This window comes from Sorghum bicolor, chromosome 6, assembly GCF_000003195.3.
Source record: "Sorghum bicolor cultivar BTx623 chromosome 6, Sorghum_bicolor_NCBIv3, whole genome shotgun sequence".
In the NCBI taxonomy this organism is placed as follows: Eukaryota; Viridiplantae; Streptophyta; class Magnoliopsida; order Poales; family Poaceae; genus Sorghum; species Sorghum bicolor.
Genome location: NC_012875.2, coordinates 8,972,445 through 8,993,021, shown reverse-complemented (window position 1 = coordinate 8,993,021; position 20,577 = coordinate 8,972,445). Strand labels below are relative to the sequence as shown.

Here is a 20,577-nt window from a genome sequence, read left to right as displayed (position 1 = left end):
TAGGAATACTCGTAGATACTCCCTATCTAGCTGCATTTGTGGTAGCATTGGGGGAAAAGTGACAGTCTCCTCGTGTCTCTGTAATCCATGGCCTGTCAGGAGGTAAGGTAGGATTTATCATTGTTGACATTTACTATCGTCATTACAGAAATAGAGATAAACCCTACCCCTAGCAACAACACCAGAAATGCACGGGATATCATTAACTTGTTAAATAGCAACTAACCACTCTAACATTCCTAAGCATAAAGTAGGTTGTCATCCCTAATTATATTGCTAGGAATTTAATATAGATTCACATGTTCTACTGCAACTAGATAGAGAATAAAAGATATGAATATAATTATAAACTAAATGGGTTCTGCAAGCGGACAGATACTTATACCGTTGTAGCATTTTACCTAGGGAAGTATCTAGGTTGTTGATTTATATTTATACCACTAGGAAGGCTAAGTGTTAAACTATAATCTATTATATTGATAAGAAACTATATAGGATGAATAAATGATATCAACCAAGTCATATAATCTACTCATAACAGGCAGAGGTCACAAGATAAATATGGATAAATAATAGTGATAGCATAATCATCAAGTATCATAATTAAAGATAATCATCAGAGCATCTATTGGTCATAATCATAGTTAGCCAATGGATAAACTAGGAAGTTGGGTCTAAGGTAATTCTATAACTACGTCAATGAATAACTCTAAGTGCAATTACATCTAGAAATTATCGTTAAGTCAACCCTATATTATAATTACAAGTAAAGAGACATCAACTAATGAGGGTATTAAGACACAAGGGTCACCTCCTTCGCGATCGCGCCCAAGCTAGTCCTACGTACAGAGGGTGGACTATAGAGGATCCAACGCAGCTGTCACCTACGCGCTCTACCACACGTCCCGGCACGTTAGGGTGCACTCGCAGATAAACAAGATATCTAGACACCATGTCTACATATTGTCTACCATCTACCCAACGATCAATTAGGTAAACGCTATACGAGCAATTACATGAATCCAATAAGATCAAACCAACTATCCTAGACATATAACCAAAGTAGACAATGACTATTGCAATTAAGAACATATGAATCTATTAAGAATAAAGTCTCCCTAATATACAATTGAATACTATAAAGTAAGAACTAGATCTACTACCGAACTCTTGCGCTCTAGACCGACGCTAGGGGCTCTAGATCCCGATGAAGAACTAGATATCCTCTACTTTTAATCTAACTAACTAGAACTATGAACTAGAAGGCTCTTGATGAACTTGAAGGTGCTTGATGCTTGATGGCTTGAGGCCTTGAAGAATAATGAATTGATTCTCTCTAGGGGGGTCTACCCATGTATCTATAGTCCAGTGGGATGCGCGTGCGCCATAGGATCAAACCGACTTAACCAAGGGCTGAGATGCATCAGGAGAGGTGGTGGAGGAAGCTTCCAGAAGTGGAGGGCCAGAACCCTAAGGGGGCGCCGGCCGATGCTAGGGTGGGGCCGGCCAGCCCCACCTGGCAGCCGCCAGGCTCCCGTTGCTTCGGGTGCCTTTAGGTCTAAAGTTGTAATAAAAGTTGACGTTATCGACCGTCAACAATAATGCTAGGGTTAAGCACTCTGTGAGGTGTCTCTTTTCTCTAGGTACCCCCTTAGAACAATAACCACACGACTTACCACATTGGAGGAACACTGACAAAGGAATTCTCTCTATGTCGCTCATATATATCTCACTATCTTGTCTGGCAAGCCTAGGGGTTATGTATAGATTTGGGTTTGTCAGATGCACGCTTTCTCCTAGTGGTAAAAATATAAATAACGATACTCTAGAATATCTCCTAGGTGAAGGGCTCAGTGATATCCATGCACTTGCGGATTATTTCTCTATGTGTGTAACTAATATCAACAAGCATTTCTAGTGCCATTGTCGGGGAGAAAGATGGTCTGCTGAGATACCTTTAAGTCATGCTTAACCTTGTATTCTTTATCTTTTTCTATTATCTCACCTTATCTTTTTCCTTTTCTTTTCTATCCTTATGGATAACCTAAATTCCACGCCTATCTATAAATATCTTGCACCCATCAGCGCATGCTTAGAGCCACTAGAGCCCATAATTTTCATATCTAACTATGAGCTACGCCTATGTTTGGTTGCAATAGGTCGAAGTCAACCCTTTTCTACAGCTAGAGTCCTATCTTATAATCAAGAAGGTAATGTACCCAAGGTCCTATCTTCTGATCAAGTAGGTAATGAACTTTTGGCTACACTTAGGGAATCTTTTAATCTTTCTATAAGTTTAGGTTTAGACCTAGCCTAAGACTATGTTCTTGTTCAACATATTTATACGGGTCTTGATAATACCACCTTTGGAGGAGTTTCCCTTTCTTTACGATTAGTGAGGTGAGGATTGTCCTTATTATTAGTGGACACACTCCTTGCACTAGCCTTCATGATGAAATCCTAGAGGTAGAGAAGGAATCATCCCCCAAACTAGAAGAGGAAGTTTTCATAGCCACTTTGCAAACATTCCAATCCCATGATTTGGCTATCCATCCCAAACTAGCAGTACTCTGAAATTCTCTAAGGGAAGAAGTAAATCTACCTTTAGAAAATCTTTCTAATGATTTTGGGAGGAGTTTAAACTTCCCACTTCATAAAATATATTTTAGTGCTTATAGTTTGAATCTTCAACAGATATTTCTTAAGAAGCTTTTCAAACCCAATCTCTTTGAAGGACTATTAGAAAGACTCAAGGATGGCACGTCAAGTGATGTCATAGAAGGAGAGCGAAGCCATCTAGAAGCCACTCTTATCCTCTCCCCTTCTATGCCCACATTAGATATAGAATATGAACCCATCTCTAAACCCATCCTTGATCACTATGGCTTGTTTTATGCTCTTTCTCCTAAAACTCCTGATGATTCTAGAAATCCATCTAGATATCCCATGCATAGGAATCATCAAGACCATATAGAAGATCGAGAAGAGCAACATCCATGGCTAGAGACCATTAAAAACTTATGTGCTATTGCCATTGAATAGATAGACAAGGCCTTAGATAATTCAAGAGATGATCCAAGGGAATTTTTGGGCATATATGTCAAGTCACCCTTAGAAGTAGAAAGTGATAGAGACTTCAATGAGCAAAGAAGCTACTTCATTAACACCCCATCAGTTCCTTGCTCATATGAAACATCTCCTGATTTACTTAGTCTCTCTAACATTGCCCCACATGATATCTTCAACCCCGTCATGCTCCATATTCCTAAAGTTTTTGAAAGGGTGGTTGTAGACACATATGTTTATCATAAATATTGTAGATCTCGTGTGGTGAATCTTGAGAACGGTACACTTAGATTGGTGTTGGAAGGGAAACCACTTCACAAAACCACATCTTGAAGGTTTCCCAAGGACAAGCTTAGTGTCCTAAAACAAGCACTATTTAGACCATGACATGAGTGTTCACCTTTCTACTGCGCTACCCTTGTTAATTGAGCTTAGAATTATAACTATGAAAATATTCCTTATGGTATTTTTGTCACTAACCTTACCAGGTTTGGAGCAAAAGATCAAAGGAATGACAAATGTAAGTTATATACAACCAATCATTATGCAACATTGAATTACTTTCAACCAATCTAGATTTTTGCAAAAGTCAAGCTTGGGGGATATGCTTCCATAGGTACATCTCTTGCCATGTTGCTACATCATCTTGGTTGTGCCTACCTTTAAGACTCAATTTGTTAAACAATAATCATGCTCTTTCATCACTGTTTGAGTAAACATCTATAATGCTCTCATGTCACCTTTGTTTGCCATAGTATGCGTAGGCTTTGAAGTATTTTCATATATCTCTTGAATGAAGCATGGTGCTTAATTTAGGAGTGGTGATCTTGCCTCAAAAGACTTTTAAATTGAGCATGTGCCTAGGTTAAAATGCCTTCTTGAATCAAATTAGACATGGTGTCTAGGTTGATTTTTGAGCCAATAGTATGTTGTAGTAGATATTAGATATTTGGTTGGACTAACCCCTGTAGGAAAACTTTTAATACCAAATTGGGAAGTCCTAAGATGAACTCACACTAGAGATGAAGAGAGACACAATAATTTTGCACAAGGGAGACAACTCACTCGTAGCCAAGAAGAAAGAAGGGTTCCACAAACATGATCCATAATCAAAGCACTCACTCCATAGGAGTTGCATTCTCTTGTCAATCACTAATTACCAGGAATCAAGAAAAGCTTGACAAGAGAAGAGCATGTGATGTTTTGTACTCTCACCTCTAAGGTCGAGAAGCTGAGATATGAGGAAGAAATGTCAACTTCTCTAGATGATCCAACCAAGTTCTTCCACATCTCATGCTCCTATCGCTCCACACGCTAGTTTGCAATCTCTAAATTCACTATTGCTTTATTTCTATGAGTTTGAGTTGATTCATAATACCTATATTTGAGAATCAAAACATAAGATGGGAAAATAAAATCAATCCTTTAGAAATAAGTAATTGTAAATAATAAATGTGTTATGCTAAGTATGTTAAAACAACTTCTTATGTAGCATAGAAGGTGACCCTTAGCTTTGTGTTACAATAATACCCTAGTCATTACTTATATATTCCTTTGGGTATGTGTTGTCCACTAATGATTTGTAGGGATAAAATAATAAAAAGAGCTAAAGGTCCAAGCACAAATTAGATAGAGAAAAAATTAATGGCATAAGGAAGAAAGGAGTACAACACAGTAGACAAGTTGTTCATGAACAAGACACGTGACTAGCCAATCAAAGAAAGCTTCCACAAGATGTTATGGCTTCAACATGCTTCAATACTAAAGGTAACATCTCTAGGTAAGTGATCATTACTTCTAAAATATCCTCTTTGATTCTGGCATGCACATAAGTAGAGAGCCAAACATGCTTTGAGTTACAACCTCATTTGATCCAATCTAATTAACTCAACATGTTCAGTTCTTTATGCTTGTTACTAGCATCACTTTCATGGTTTCATAGCCTTTAATTCAATGATCCGAAATGTTGTGCATCCTATCTTTGGAAGATGATAGTCAGAATCATGAAGTTATATGCATAGATAGACCATCCTTCCATAATATTGAGTAATCTGATTTGCTAAATATTTTAATGCCACATTCTTTGATGCTGTCACCCATGTTCAGATAGAGCAAAACACATATATCAATTTTATCTCGTTCGATGTGCCTAAGGTTATAGAATAATGAACAAACCGTTTGGTTCTGTTGGTGTTTTCCCACCAACAGAGCACATGCACTTGATCTCTGCCTTGTCTGTATGAGCAGGACACACCATGAGCAAGGTTAAGGAATCTTCCCTAGTTCCTACAAGTGAAGATCCTAGACCTATGAACATGCACACTGAGCGAGGATGCTGCCAGCTCCCACAACTAGTACTTCACACTTCAAACTGCTGGAAGAGCAATGAACATGGGTGACACCATCTTAAGAGGTGCAACTATCATGGTCTCCACCTTTGGGACCAGATAAAGCACCTAAGAAATTAACATGGTAAGAGGTCCTGTTCGGAGGACCTAAAATGCCGAACACCATGCCAAGAGAATTTAAAGGATCAAGGATGTCCTATCCCCTATCAGAGTGTTGTCTTCAATAATCAGAGTGTTGTCTCAACAGTCATCATCCCTAACACTCCAGGAGGACCAGTACACCTTTACTGCAGGTTAGCAACACCAATAGACTACATCAACATCTAGCTTAGGGGAGAGCACCCCCGTATATCCAGCTAAGTATCCCTCACTTATCTATTTATTTATTAAGTGTGCTATGTTAATCTAAAACAAATAAAAAGATGCATAACCATAGAAAACCCAAATAAAGATTTCTCTATTTATTTATATCTATATCTACCTTCGTTTGATATTAAATTTACTAAAAAAAATTTAGAAGAGTATTTGAAGAAATTGCCTGCTAAAAGAAACCCTACAGAGTAAGTTCTTATATGGAAATGATGAATAGTTACTCTGCCATAATTCCTTTCAAGTACCTAGTTTTCAACCTTGAACTCTCTCGAGTTTTGGACACAACTGTTTTGATTTGAGGTCTGCTCTGAAACTTGTGGGTAGCGAATGCTTGATCTAAGTCTAGGTGGTTGACGCATATGATATGAGAAGGTTTTGAGCTGTTATCCATCTTGTTCCTAGACATACTAGAGTTCTGGAGAATTTATCTTTAAAAATCTTAAATTGTTGCATGATGAGTTCCTGTATGATAAGAGTTAAAAATTCCTACCTTAGCCAAATATATATGCTTACTAGATTAGGAAAGCCATCCACTTCCATATAGTGCTTGTAGGAATTGCACGTAGTTAAGCTGTGTTGACCCTTAGGAGTTAGTCATGCAGTTAAAGTCAATATTGTGTGCTCTCCATCCTTTGATCTATGTTGCTTCTGTCCTTAGAAGTACGCCCCCATTCATAAGTCACTACGCTGCATTTACTCTATGCTACTTCTGTTCCTGGAAGTACCACCCACATATATACACACTCCATGCATCTTGTGTTGTTTCTATCCTAGAAACACGCACCTATGCTGCTCCCACCCTCGGAGTACGCATTCCTCTATTCACATGCATACACTTCATTCATTTAGAAAATATTCCACTCCTACAATGGGAGTGAACACCAAAAATATATGTCGCCATCCTATCCTTTTTTTTGTTATTCAATAAAGCTCTAGTTACTTTAGTTCATACTACCTGCTGATACAGTTCTATCAATAGGCTTGGTTGTTCTTAAAAAAAGAGGACAAATGTCCCAAGAAAGAAAGAAAAAAATGAATGAGCAGCCCATGTACTCCCCAAAGTTTCTAGAGTTCCAGATAAGGGAAGTAAATATCCCCAAGGAGCAAATGCAGAATTAGATCGCCGCCATTATCATCATCACCATTCATATCACTCATTTCATTCCTCTCATCCACATGCACATATGATTTGATTGTATGACTAGTTTCTCTGGATCCACGGTTTAACTATACAACATATGTCTGGAAGTATGTTTGAGCTGCCTCCCCACCTATGAGCTCTACATAAGCCTATTAGATGTAGGGTGAGAGAGAGGGCATAGTGCCACTATGCCTTAATTCCACAAATACCACATATTCTGAAAGTAGAGAGAAGGTATACATCATTCATGCCTTAGTAAGAATCCACAAATACCACAAATGGGAGACTTGAAAGGGTCATACAAGGAAACTCTGAGTTTTATTTGAAAATCTTACAAAAAACTCCAGAATAATAGTTGATCAAAGAGCAAGAAAAATAGTGCTTGACTTGACTGTTCTGTCTTTCAACTGCTCAAGACCCAAGTGATGGTTACAAGCCCTATGGTGGAAGGTAATATGAGTAAGTTTTGAGTCAGAATATTTTACTCTAATCCCGAGGAGAATTCTTGTTTGAGCGCATAGTACTTTTAAGGCGTGAAAGCATTGTAGAAACTCCTGATCCATCACGGAGTTTATTTTTGCTTAGAGACGAGCAAAGGGTAAGCTTGGGGGAGTTGTTGACGATAGATAACTCCTAATTTTAACCGTCAACTAGACATGCAAATGGACCTATATGCAAAACACCTAGTAGATATAGGGTTATCACCAACAAAATTCCATAAGTTTTGGTGAATGTCTATTTTTGCAGGGTGTCAGCTGAAAACAAACAAAGATGGTCCACATGTCAAATTTACATAGAGAGAACACCACGAACTACAACTCAGGAACAATCTAGAAGACTCGAGGAGGCTCTGGACTAAACGGGAGCCCAAATCGGCTCGAGAGCCGGGCGGCCGCCCAAGGGGTAGGGGCGGGCGCCCATCCACCTCCACCAATCATATTCAACCTCATGGATCCTGCCTCCACCGCCTTTGAGGAGTAATCTTGGCCATCTATCAAGGTTGGTTTTATCTAAGGGCTATGGTGCCTCCTAGGGGGCTATAAATACAAGCCTAACCACCTGGCTCAGAGCCAATTCTGAAACCCTAATTTATATTTTTCAGAGAGAATTAGCCAGAGAGGGGTCCCTGGTTTTAGCAACAAGAGAGATTGAGATAGTATAAGGTGGAGATAGAAGTGGAGGAAACTCGGCTTGTCTGTGTCTTCTTTCTTGTATCTGTGGGATCAAGTCTCCTAACTCAAGGCTTAGTTTTAGAATCATTTAGCAATTCGACTTCTAATAGTACTAGTAAGTTTATTGTTCTTATTGTTCTTTGATTTATGGGTTTACTTTATTTGCTTTGCATTAGGAATAGAGTAATCATTCATAGCATAAGCGTGGTGCTTGGGCTAGGAATACTCATAGATACTCCCTATGTGGCCAGAATTTGTGGTAGCATTGGGGGGAAGTGACATCCTCCTCGTGTCTCTGTAATCCATGTTCCCTCAGGAGGTAAGGTAGGATTTAGCGTACCAAGGTTAAGCACTCTCTGAGGTGTCTCTTTTCTCTAGGTACCCCTTTAGAACAATAACCACACAACTTACCATAGGTTAGAGGAACACTGACGAAGGAATTCTCTCTATATCGCTTATATCTCACTACCTTGTCTTGCAAGCCCAGGGGTTAAGTATAGATTTGGGTTAGTCAGATGCACGCTTTCTCCTAGTTGTAAAAATATAAATAATGATACTCTGGACTATCTCTCGGGTGAAGTGCTCACCGATATCCGTACACTTGCGGATTATTTCTCAGTGTGCATAACTAATATCATCATATAGTCTGGGGGATAAGGTTACAAATCTGGAAAATAATCCTAGTCGATTATAATTGCTATAGATAGTTGGATATCAATTCCTATTCTAACCGGCTAAGATCTTGTTTGATCTCCATGACTACCTTCCTTGCACGGAACTCCAAGCATATCGATCAAGCCTAGCCGTAAGGGTATAGGGACTTATACCCCCACAGCTAGTCCTCAAGCACTATGTATTGTGATGTGACATACCATCTTGAGCTTCTTTAACCAGCATAGACGACAGTCGACCACCATTGACACCGAAGAAGCAGGTTGTCCAAATAATGCATGGTGCTCTTGAGAAAAAAAGATTTCTTTCCTGATGAAGTGTGCCTATTTTACTTTTATGAAAAGTATAGGTTTTGAAAAAACAAGCATATTCACCGCAAGGTGAAATGTGCCCACTTAGTCCTCGAGCCTGGTAGTAGGTGAAATAGCCACGTGGTGCCAGGGTCTAGAAAAGAAAAATCTGCAAAAAAATCTGATACTGAGATGCATCGCCAAATGCATCGTACCGATGTAGTCTCCGAGCTTGCTGGAAGGCGAAATATGAGCCTTTTAGCAAGGTCTAAAAAATTAAAATCACCTCTCAGTTGTATATAAGTCTAATTCATATGTAACCGAGGAGAGCGGTCCCTAAGCTGTGATCGGGGAAGTCCCAGAACACAGCTTAGAAAGTGATCAACGAGTTCCCTGTTGACGGTAGATAACTCCTAACTTTAACAGTCAACTAAACATGAACATGGACCTATTTGCAAGCACCTAGTAGATATATGGTTATCACTTACAGAATTCCACGAGTTTTGGTGAATATCTATTTCTGTAGGGTGTCAGTTGAAAACAAACCAAAGATGGTCCACATGTCGGATTTACATTGAGAGAATACGCGAACTACAACTCAGAAACAATGAAGACTCAGGAAGGCACCCAGGCCATGGACGGGAGCGGCTGCTCGAGCCCTTCCACCAATCATCTTCCACCTCGCGGATCCTGCCTCCACCGCCTTTGAGAAGTAATCTTGACCGTCTATCAAGGTCGGTTTGATCCTAGGGTTGTCGTGCTTCCTAGGGAACTATAAATACAAGTCTGACCCCCCTAGTTTAGTGCCAATTCTAAAATGCTAATTCATATTTTCCAGAGAGAATTAGCGAGAGAGGGTCCCTCAAATGGATTTGTCATTTTAGGGTTATAACAACAAGAGAGGTTGAGAGAGTAATATATTTAATGCTCTATGTATACGTCCAAAGATTCGAGTGATAGGGAATTTTAAAGATATTTGGAAAGTAAACAATCATGAATCATCAGCAATCCAATTCTTCCCTCTTCAGCACCATTAATCAAACTCGACAATCCTTCTACCACTAGAAGAAACAAATATAGAGACAAGGGAACCCCTGCCTCGCACCCCTTGTTGGCGAGAAAAACAAATCGAAGGCCCTATTTGGTTTCCCTTAGTCACTTTAGTAGCTAAAGTTCCAAACACATTGACTAAAAGAAGCTAAAATAGTTTAGTTCCATTAGTTATTCAAGAGTAGCTAAAATAATTTTAGCTAGCTAAATTTTAGCAAGAGGAACCAAACAGGCCCTAACTCTATACCGGACCGAAGAAACACACACAGTCATTAAGTTGATCCATCTCTGGTCAAAGCCCAACTTCCCCGTTATTTTTTCCAGAAAGCACGGCTCCACCCTGTCATATGCTTTGTGCATATCAAGTTGCTACTTTTAGTTTGTAACCAAAGCTAAATTGTATCAAAAGTTCCTACTTGTAGTTCGTATTCAAAGCTGAATTGGATAGCAAAAGCAGCACTGTCAATCAAATCAGTCTCGAACAACAGCGTGAGCACTGCATTACTAGTAGTCCTTTAATAGATAGAACACGTACTTGGGCAATGTAAAGAACACGTTGTACTTGTACAAGGTCTTATGAATTACACAACGCTTATCCATTTACTATTGATAGTAGTGTATAAAAGCGGCACAAATTATCTCAAATTGTATTTGTATTGCATAACTAAACTGAAGTACAAGACTATTTGATACACACTAATGCCCAGTTTGGATGGAATGAAACCCATCCCAATCCACGTGGATGGACCAAGAATTAAGTCCAAAACCCTGGCGCATCCGTGTGGATTACGTCAAGATTTGGTCCATCCAAGCAGGCGCCAAAACTAATTTACATCACAACAAACTTCCTGTAGGAAGAATTCCACTTCGTCACATACATGAAGTGCAACAAATGAATCACTCATGGTTACTAAAATCATCTTCTGAACATTTCATTTGATGCCTTGCATAGCGCAATCAGCGATGCTGTCAGTTATATCAGTAGATGTCGAACACTGAGGTATCTGACGAGGACACTGGCAAAATTGCTCCATTACAGTTCCTGACCATCAAAATCTGGTCTCACAGGATAATCAAGACCCTGTAGAGCTGGAATTCTTCTCAAATCCTCTTCTGAGTATGCAGGGATGAACCAATATTTTTTGTCATTTCCAAAAACCTGGTAACAAAACATTCGTCAACTAAAGTCTTTGATAGATTTGTAGGAAAGTAACTTGCACATGCCGGTATTAGCAGCCAATTGCTACCATCGCTACAGTAATGGCAGGTCTATGCCCAAGGCTACTAAGGCTGGAAGGCTCTTTCCAACTTCTATTTCCTACATTGCTCTGATTAGGTTCCTAAGATATAATGGTTCTGTGGTTTTTTTTTTTTTTTTTGCCTGGATTGATTCTGCCCATCAGCATAACATGTAGAGAGGCCCATTTCTATTGATATTCTTTCTCCTAGAAGAACTATATAAAGCTTAAATCCTCAACACACTGAGGGCATGGTCTCCAGCCTGCCATCTTACAATGACGTACCTAACACAGGCTACAAAACAAGGGGAATAAAAGAAAAGCGATGTTGAATATATGTTCTAACTTCAAAAAGGACTGCCAACTTTGTTGGGTTTCCATTGATTTTTCACTGATCATGGCATTCTATGAACAAGAGAATACAAGGAATCGGAACTTCGGAAGTGAATTAATGAAATCTTAGCTTGGACAGTTATATCACCACTTAAAAAATGATCTTTAGTATATTACACTCAAAATTTGTGCAGCTCCAATCAATAAGATTTACATGACCTGCTGCTCGGATAAGTTAGGCACTTTGCGTTAATTCATCTCAAACAGTTTCATTTTATTAGTCCATCTCCAATGGTTTCACTCGTGTGCCACATCAAGTCTTGAATAACCACAATCTCACAATGTTTTGTTATACAAATAAGACAAAAGCTATCATGGATGTCTCAGCTACTTGCATCTTCATTCACATGCAGTAATAAAGTTATATGTTGGTGCATGATTACTATACAATGAGAAAATAAAGTTATATAAAAACTAAAAATCCAATACAGACTAACCTGAGCAAAATTCCTCTTCCGGCCAAGATCATATATCCAATGTGGAGTTGTCTTCTTCTCATATGCCTGTACATCAAGGTAACAAATTAATGACATCTACATTTAAAAAATGCTTAACAACATAATGCTAGATGCTTGCCTCAATTGTTGTTGTATTAGCAGAAACAAGTGAAATATGCATAATCATAAAACCAAAAACGCTCAAGGAAAAGGCCAGGTTCAACACTGCAAGAAAGAACAATTTAGTTGATACCTGATGAATCATACAGAGCATTTTTTTTATATAACTGTAATGCAATTACCAAAGGTGAGAAATGTGGTTGCAAGTGCTGCAGGACTTCCTGGGATCTCAACATCGCTGAAGAAGGCTATGAAGTGAGGCAATAAAGAGAGTGTGACAAGAGTTGTCTCGAGGAAGGTGTAAAACTGCATGGCACCACAAAATGAAAATGGTTTCACTTTTCAAAACAACAGAATAGACAGAAATGTGGAGTGCAACAGACCAATTCACAACAAATCTAAAAGCCAAGCACTTAACAGCAGTGTTTACAATGTTAACATTATAAACAGAATAAGTTAAAAAAACATTATAAACAGAATAGTTATTACAGTACACTGGTCACATCATAAACAAGTGCAGTTGCTTCAAACTTTCAGCTCTCACTTAGCATATTTCCATGTTACATTTGATCAAAAAAAATATTTCCATGTTACACAACTGAGGTAGCACTTTGTGATTCAAAATTATTAATTTTCTCCCTCCCTCTCCCTCCCTCCCTCCCTCCCTCTCTTCTCTCTCTCCCTCTCTCTCCTCTAATACAATGATAAGCAGCTCTCCTACATGTTCCAGAAAAAAAATATGCTTTTAATCAATGATGAGGATCAAATGAATGGTTAGCAAAAGTTACTAGTGACAGATTTCTAATAGACAAATTGTGTTTTTTTGGGCAAAGGGTGGTAACAGACTATGGTATCATGTCAAATCAAAACATTATGCACAAGCTATAGTGTCACAAAACATTATGCACAATCTTATAGATGAAAAATGATAGCTTGACATTTAAACATTTATAAGATAAGAAACAAGCAATAGTGTCACAAATTAGATAACACGGACATCATAAAAGGTAAGTCAGCAGTTCTGAAGCTGATGTAGTAGTATTTATGGCATCTCCATAAGCATAAATAGTTTATGACAGCTCTGTCATTTTGTTGATACTGCCTAACTAGTTCACAGATGCACTGTAACATTGTTATATCTATTTCTGAAACCTGAGATATAATTAGGCACCAGGCACAGTGAATGAAAATGTTCAGTTTTGTAAGGTCAAGAACATTATTCACAAGGACAGTTTCTGATATGCCAACTGCAACATGTAACAGATTTAGGGTTTTAAGTGGAGAACAGAAGAGATTGAACAAATGTACTTGGATTTTGAGATTTATGTTATATGGGATTGGGAAGCAGCTTTAGCTAGGTTAACTGATCAAGCAGTAACCTGGGTTAGCAATGATACTATAGTTAGCTCAGAGGAGTTTAGCTACTCATATTTCACACATGTTATAAGAGTCATCTATTAAGCAGTGCAATCCAAAAGCAGAAACTGATATAGTACTGATGGTTAACCAAAAGCAGAAACTGATATAGTACTGATGGTTAACTAATAGTTTATGAAAACAAATCATTTCAAGCAATAACATATTTAGTTTTACATTCAAAACTTATGGAAACATGTGGAACATTGCACAAAAGATAGAAGAAAATCAATTTCTTATTAAGACAGGGTTAAAGCATAAGCCACAAACATCCTGTCAGCATTATAGGAAATGGCAAGTTGCCCATAATTTGGATCATTGCATGATAGATATAACTTAAAAAAATGTGACCAACCTAGTAGGAACTAGGTGATTTTCACTAAGAAGAAAATAGGCACAAACATTAAAGCTGAGAAAGGACTTCAACCTATGTGGTTGGGTGCATGACCACATCTCTCACCCAACCAGTTGAGCTAGACTCACTTCCTGCATTATAGAACTTAGGACATGCCCAATGCTTTCATACCGTAACGGTTAGCTCCTCAGACCCAAGTTAGGGAGTTGTCACTTCAAACCCTGGATGCACGAAAATAAAGACCCCTCACTGGCAACCCAATAATAATAATGGCAGTGTGCCATACTGTATTAACGGTGTGGCCATACAGGGTTAGTGGCAGTGGTCGCGGCCCAGGTACCAGGGGGTGGTGTGTTTCATTGCACTATTTCCAAGAGTGGCACATCAACTTTACAAGTTTTGGTCGATGAATGAAATAATCACTCTCAATGCATAGTTTCATCTCACAGTTTCATAAGCTAGTCACAGCTTTAAATAGCTACATAGTGTTGTGATCATTGTCATATGAACAATGTAGCTACTCTCAATATTATTTAAATTAAGTACGAGCATAAAATAGTGGTCAACAGAAATAGTTTAATTTACTTCAATCAATATTCATATATATGTAATAAAGTCGCATAGACACATACAATAAACTATATATTCATGATAAACAAGGAGGCACGGCGGGCAATGAGGATCGAACCGCACAAGATAGGTCAAAACACGTGGACTGGAAACTGTGAGCTCTCAATGGAGGTTAGATAGGCTTCCATTCACTAGGAAACAATGTCAAGTCTTTGCCACCTCATCACTTGTGTCGATGTGACACCATTAATAAATGAGGATGAAACCCCCACTAAGATTGGCCTTGTGCAATACCATAGGGCCATCTTCCACTACTGGCCATGTTTTTTATAAAACCTTAATACATCAACCACAAACTTTGAAACCCAAAGGTCAATCTATCTTCCTACTCAAAAAGGAGCATACATCAGGTATAGTAGTATTATACCAGGAAGAGAAGAAAGTATTTGTAGTTCAGTGCCCCAACACAATTAACAACCCACACACAATGATGATCCATCTTAAGAACACATCTTCCACCTGAAATCATGTAGAGGCAAAGCACACAAGAAAGATATTAGCCAATTCATGACAGCTGACAAAACATAAAGCTGATCCTAAAGATTAAACCATCTATATATACTTACAAACAGAGCAATGGTGGCACCGAGGTGGCTTCAACTGGTTGCACTTCCTACAGTACCTAACCCTTGGATTTGCCGTATTGCCAAGAGCCACCGATTGTTGTGAGTTCATCTGGCTACTGAACTCTGAGGTAGCGAGAGGAGCAGTTTCTCCCCTCTCCACATCAAAATCAAGATTCCAATTTGGTGGAACAGAACCAGGGTCGGTGAACACGACAGAAAAATAACTCCATAAAAGCATAGCAAGCTGCAAAACAGAAAGTAAATTATGTTATTAGCACACTAAACAAAACTGAGAGAAAAGGGTGTAAGGTAATTTTGCTAATGTTTACAGTTAACTATGTTGGAACACAAAGCACCAGAAATTCAGCCAACCTTATGGTTCTACAATTAGTAGTGCTCAAATGCATTTGATCGGATCATTTAGAAAACTTTATTTTTCTTATTAGACTTCATTCAGCATAATTGGGTCCATTTTAACATTTGACGTACCCTCTATTAACAAATGTACCATGTTGTCACAAACCATATTAGTAAAACAACAATTGTAGCCGAATCAAGACAGACCCATCCAGCGATATCCAAAATCCATACGATATAACAAAATTGCTTCCAAGAACTAAGATCGGCACCCAATGATACCCAAACCCGCTGATATTACCAGCTTCTCCACCAAAAGAGCAGATATTTCGCCCGACAGAGGAACCACCGGAGTCTCCCCACCCCACCCCCCCAACCACAAGCTACGTGAGGATACGCACCAGGAAGTGGAAGAGGAGCAGGACGGCAAACGCGGCGAGAGTGGTGCCGCCGCCGGTGAGGAGGGCGGGGCCGTAGTTGCAGAGGACGACAGCGTAGTAGGTGACGCCGACGATGGCGAGAACGAGCAGGATCATGATGGAACCCAGCCCACGGAGAGCCGTGCAGAACCGGAACACGTTCCACGCCATCGCGACCCCTGCCGATCTGTACATGGTCCCCCCGCCACCGCCGCCTCCAGCACGGCTGCCTCGAGCAACCAGGGAGGAGAAGCGAGCAAGACACCGGCGTCCCCCGCCTGGATGATCCAGGAAAACGAGGCGTCGGAGGAGGATTGGGAATTTGAGATTAAGGAAGAAGAAGACGGGGCCGCCGGGCAGGTCAGAGCTAGAGGTGGACCTGGACCTCGCCGCGTTCTTGTTCTTTGCTTCTAGATTTGCTTCGGTGACGCGTTCTACCTTTTCCTTGTCGCTTCGTCCTATTTTGAAAGCGATTTAGAAATCAAATTCATATGAAGTTCGTTTAAAATTGCTAAAATTATGTTAAATTCTAAGGCATGTTTGATACACATGGCTAGTTACTAATTTAGGCTAAAATTAATCCAAATTAACTATGATTGGCTAGCTAGTTGGTTAATAACAACTAGTTACGACTTATATAAAAATTAGCTCACCTATTAGTCCTACTATTTAGATGAATTGGAGCTAAATTGGACAAATTTTATCTAGCTACTATGATCTTGAGAGAGCCAAAAACACAAAGCTTTTAGTTTGTGCTTTTGAACGGCTCAAGATCAATTTCCAAAAAAGTGAGCTGTTTTATTATGGGGCAACTAGGGATAGACAATTTGAGTTTGTACATATCTTAGATGTAATTTAGGGTCGTACCCCTTTCATTACCTACGAATTTCTATGTATCATAAAACACTCTTGAATAAAGAATGAAAGTATGTCGAAGAAAATTTTCAAAAAAGGTTAAATTGTTGGAGAAGTAAATTATTGTTAGTTGGAGAAAAACTAGTTCTGATTAATTCTATTTTGAGTAGTCTCCCCATGTTCATGTTCTCCTTTTTTTGAAGTACCTAAAGGGGTTCTGAAAAAGTTAGATTACTCCAGATCAAGGTTTTTTGGCAAAGTAATTATCATAAGAAAAAATATAGATTAACTAGATAGGAGGTAGTTTGTATTCCGTAAGACCAAGGAGGGTTGGGTGTCTTAAATCTAGATATCCACAACAAATGTCTTCTAAGTAAATGGCTTTTCAAGTTGATTATTGTAGAAGGGATTTGACAATAGATTCTTAAGAATAAATCTCTAAAGGACAAAATATTGATATAGGTTCAATACTTGCGTGGAGATTTTCAGTTTTGACCTGGCCTCATGAAGGTTAAGGAGGAGTTTCTCTCCTTTGGCAAGTTTGAGCTAGGTGATGGGTCTTAAGTATGACTTTTTGAGGACTCATGGATAGCATCACGTCCAGTAAAAAATCTTTCATGCACTATATAACATTGTTAGGACAAAAAGTTACGTCAGTAAGAACGGTGTTATCCACGACACCATTAAATATAGCATTCAGGAGATCCTTGGTTGGGGTTAATTTACAAGCATGGCATCAGGTGGTTGCAATGGTTGTCAATATGTAATTAACAAACCAGACGGATAGCTTTGTATAGGGATTACACCGGAATGGGTTAATTTTTGTTAAATCCATGTACAGAGCCTTACTGATAACACAAGTTGTACCCTACAACACTCCTATCTGAAAACTGAAATTGCCCCACAAAATAAGTTTTTTATGGTACTTGTATAAGGAAGTAATCTTAACAAAGGACAATTTAGTAAGACGGCAGTGGGAAGGAGATAGACAATATTGTTTTTGCTCTTCTAATGAGTCTATATAACATCTATTCTTTGACTGTCATTTTGCTAAATTTGTATGGCGTATTGTTCGTGTTTCCTTTAATTTATTACCTCCAACTAGCGTCCACAATATGTTTATATGCTGGTTAGATGGGATAAATAGAAAACAAAATTTTAAAATTCTAGTAGCGGCAAGTGCAATTTGTTGAGAAATTTGGTTAACTCGAAATGATGTAATAATTTTTGACAAGGCCACAACACCATCTTACTTGCAGGTTATCTTCAGGGGACTTACTCGATCAGGTCCTGGTCCCTACTACAGAAGGAGGACGATCGCCAATTTATAAAGATAGGATGCAGTGTAATTGAGACAACTGCGTTGGAGGTGTTTGCGAGACACGGTTGGATGATTTAGTAATAGAATTGCGTTTTAAATGTCAAGATTGAGAACTTTTCTTTTCATTTCTTTGAACTTGAACTTTGTGTTTAGGTTTATGTGGACCGCTGTGTTGGTGTCTATAATAAGAAACAGCTATATGTATTGGTCGATGCAGAGACTGAAATATTTCTAATATATTACCTTTTCAAAAAAATTGAATAGCCCTCATATTTAAATAGGCTCTAAGGGCCCATTTTGATATAAGACCTAATTGCTACCTAACTAAAAAATAGCTAAAATTTGTCATAGTGTATCCAAATAGGACAACTATAGGTAGGCTAGTTGTTTAAACATTACCCAAGCAATCACGGTTATCATGACATAACTCAATTTGTCTCTACAAAACTTACGTTCACTGAAACTCAATAGGGGGGACCTAGATGCTTTCACCCGCTAATCACCTAGGTAGTGTTTAGCATGATTGGGAAATATGCCTGTGGTGAAAGTGTGTAACCTTTTGTTGAGTATAAACCTAGTATATCAGTCGTGCTCATGGTCCAGCGGCTTGGATTTTTTCTTGATTAGATGGTACTAGTTTGGTCAAGTGTGGTTCTCTTGGTAAGGGAATGGTTAGTTCAGATTGAGAGCTTGGATGGAATCTAAGTGTTAGTTTGGTTTTTTCTAAGGAGATGGTTGTTTCACTTAGCAATTATCTGCTAAGGATTTAAGATATATTAGTATGTGTCACTTAAATGTTTGTGTCAAACCTTATAAGTTTCTTTTGTTTGATCTCATGTTATACTTTCCTATACTTATGGAGTATTTCGATATAATCACTTTTCTCTTTGTTCCTCTTGATACCTCAACCGAATGGTTCGGACTAGAGGATACAATTTTCAGAAAATGATGTTTCATATTTCATTTCTACGGACGTTCGTTCGTTTCTAGTCCAGCGAACAATCACCAACACTGGTTTCCAGCTGTATGGAGGCTTCCTAGCATGCGGTTCTCCCTTGCCTGAGCTGGCAGGTTCGAGGAGAACACGCACTGCGTTCATCTTTCTTTTTTATTTTCTACATTTTTCCTTCTTTTTTATACAAGTCATTTTGTACATAATTTTATATTTTACTAATATATTATGATATCAATTTATACATTTAAGTTCTCGAATATAACTCATACATCCAACTTTATATCTAAGTCTTCATCAAGTTATATATCTAAGTTATACAAGCAAGCTATACACATAACTTTTCTCTCTTTTTTTACGAGCATACATATAACTTTCATGCATAATTATTATAAGTTATAATAGAAATTTTTACAATATAACATTTTGCATAGCAGAACTTATTAACATAAGTTTTTATCAAAACTTATTTGATAGCATTGGCAAGTTTGTGTTTCATAGCTTTAGTATATAAGTTCTGTTTTCATAACTTTGTGTTTCCAATTTTTAGCATAAGTTATAAGTTAATTCATTACACTGTGTTTTTAAGTTTTTAGCATGAATTATAAGTTAATTTATTCCTTTTTTAATAAATTTTATATATAAGTTGAGTTTTATAAATTTTATGTATAAATTATATGTTATAAGTTAATAGGCATAAATTAGTACTAGAAAAAAATCTTTAAAACATATGCAAGTGGTATCTAGTTTTGTTCGTCTCGTTATGTAGAACACATCGGTACAAATGGAATTGAAAATAGATATACCATTTATAAGTTATAGTAATTTAAAATAATTTTTTTATTTTTTTTTAGGATGACGTCATGACAAGTTGGGGAAAGGAGTCGGATGGGCGCATGGGAGTGGTCGAGTGGACGCATGTGCTCAGCTCCGGTGCTGCGCTTTTCCAAAAAAGGTAATTATAGGTTGTCGGAATATTGATCTCTACATAGATCTTCGTTCGTGGATTAGTGATGTCGGATGATGTTCCTTGAAGATGGTGTGGATACTAGGTTGGTGTACCCTCTGTCAGCTGTTTGTAGGTTTGGAGATCCTGCTTCGCTAGTACTTTGATGTAATTTTTGTTTAGGCCTTGTTTAGTTCCTAAAAAAATTTGCAAATTTTTTTAGATTTTCCGTAATATCGAATTTTTAGATGCATGCATGGAGTATTAAATATAGACGGAAATAAAAACTAATTACACAGTTTGGTCGAAATTGACGAGACGAATCTTTTAAGCCTAGTTAGTCCATGATTGGACAATATTTGTCAAATACAAATGAAAGTGCTACACTGTCGATTTTCCAAAAAATTTTAGAACTAAACAAGGCCTTTGATCTTTAGGTTATTTTGTAATAATTTTATAGT

The 20,577-nt window shown here is 38.1% G+C and overlaps 1 protein-coding gene across 1 annotated transcript; it reads right to left on the bottom strand.

Annotated features, from left to right (window-relative positions):
* Positions 10,647 to 16,483, bottom strand: LOC8069423 (probable protein S-acyltransferase 14). The gene is made up of 7 exons (XM_002446161.2): positions 16,025 to 16,483; positions 15,267 to 15,510; positions 15,068 to 15,159; positions 12,482 to 12,605; positions 12,319 to 12,404; positions 12,180 to 12,245; positions 10,647 to 11,270 (listed from the first exon to the last, which is right to left on the bottom strand). Exons 1-7 carry the CDS (start codon positions 16,235 to 16,237, stop codon positions 11,145 to 11,147), a joined length of 951 nt encoding a protein of 316 aa, XP_002446206.1. The 5' UTR covers positions 16,238 to 16,483; the 3' UTR covers positions 10,647 to 11,144.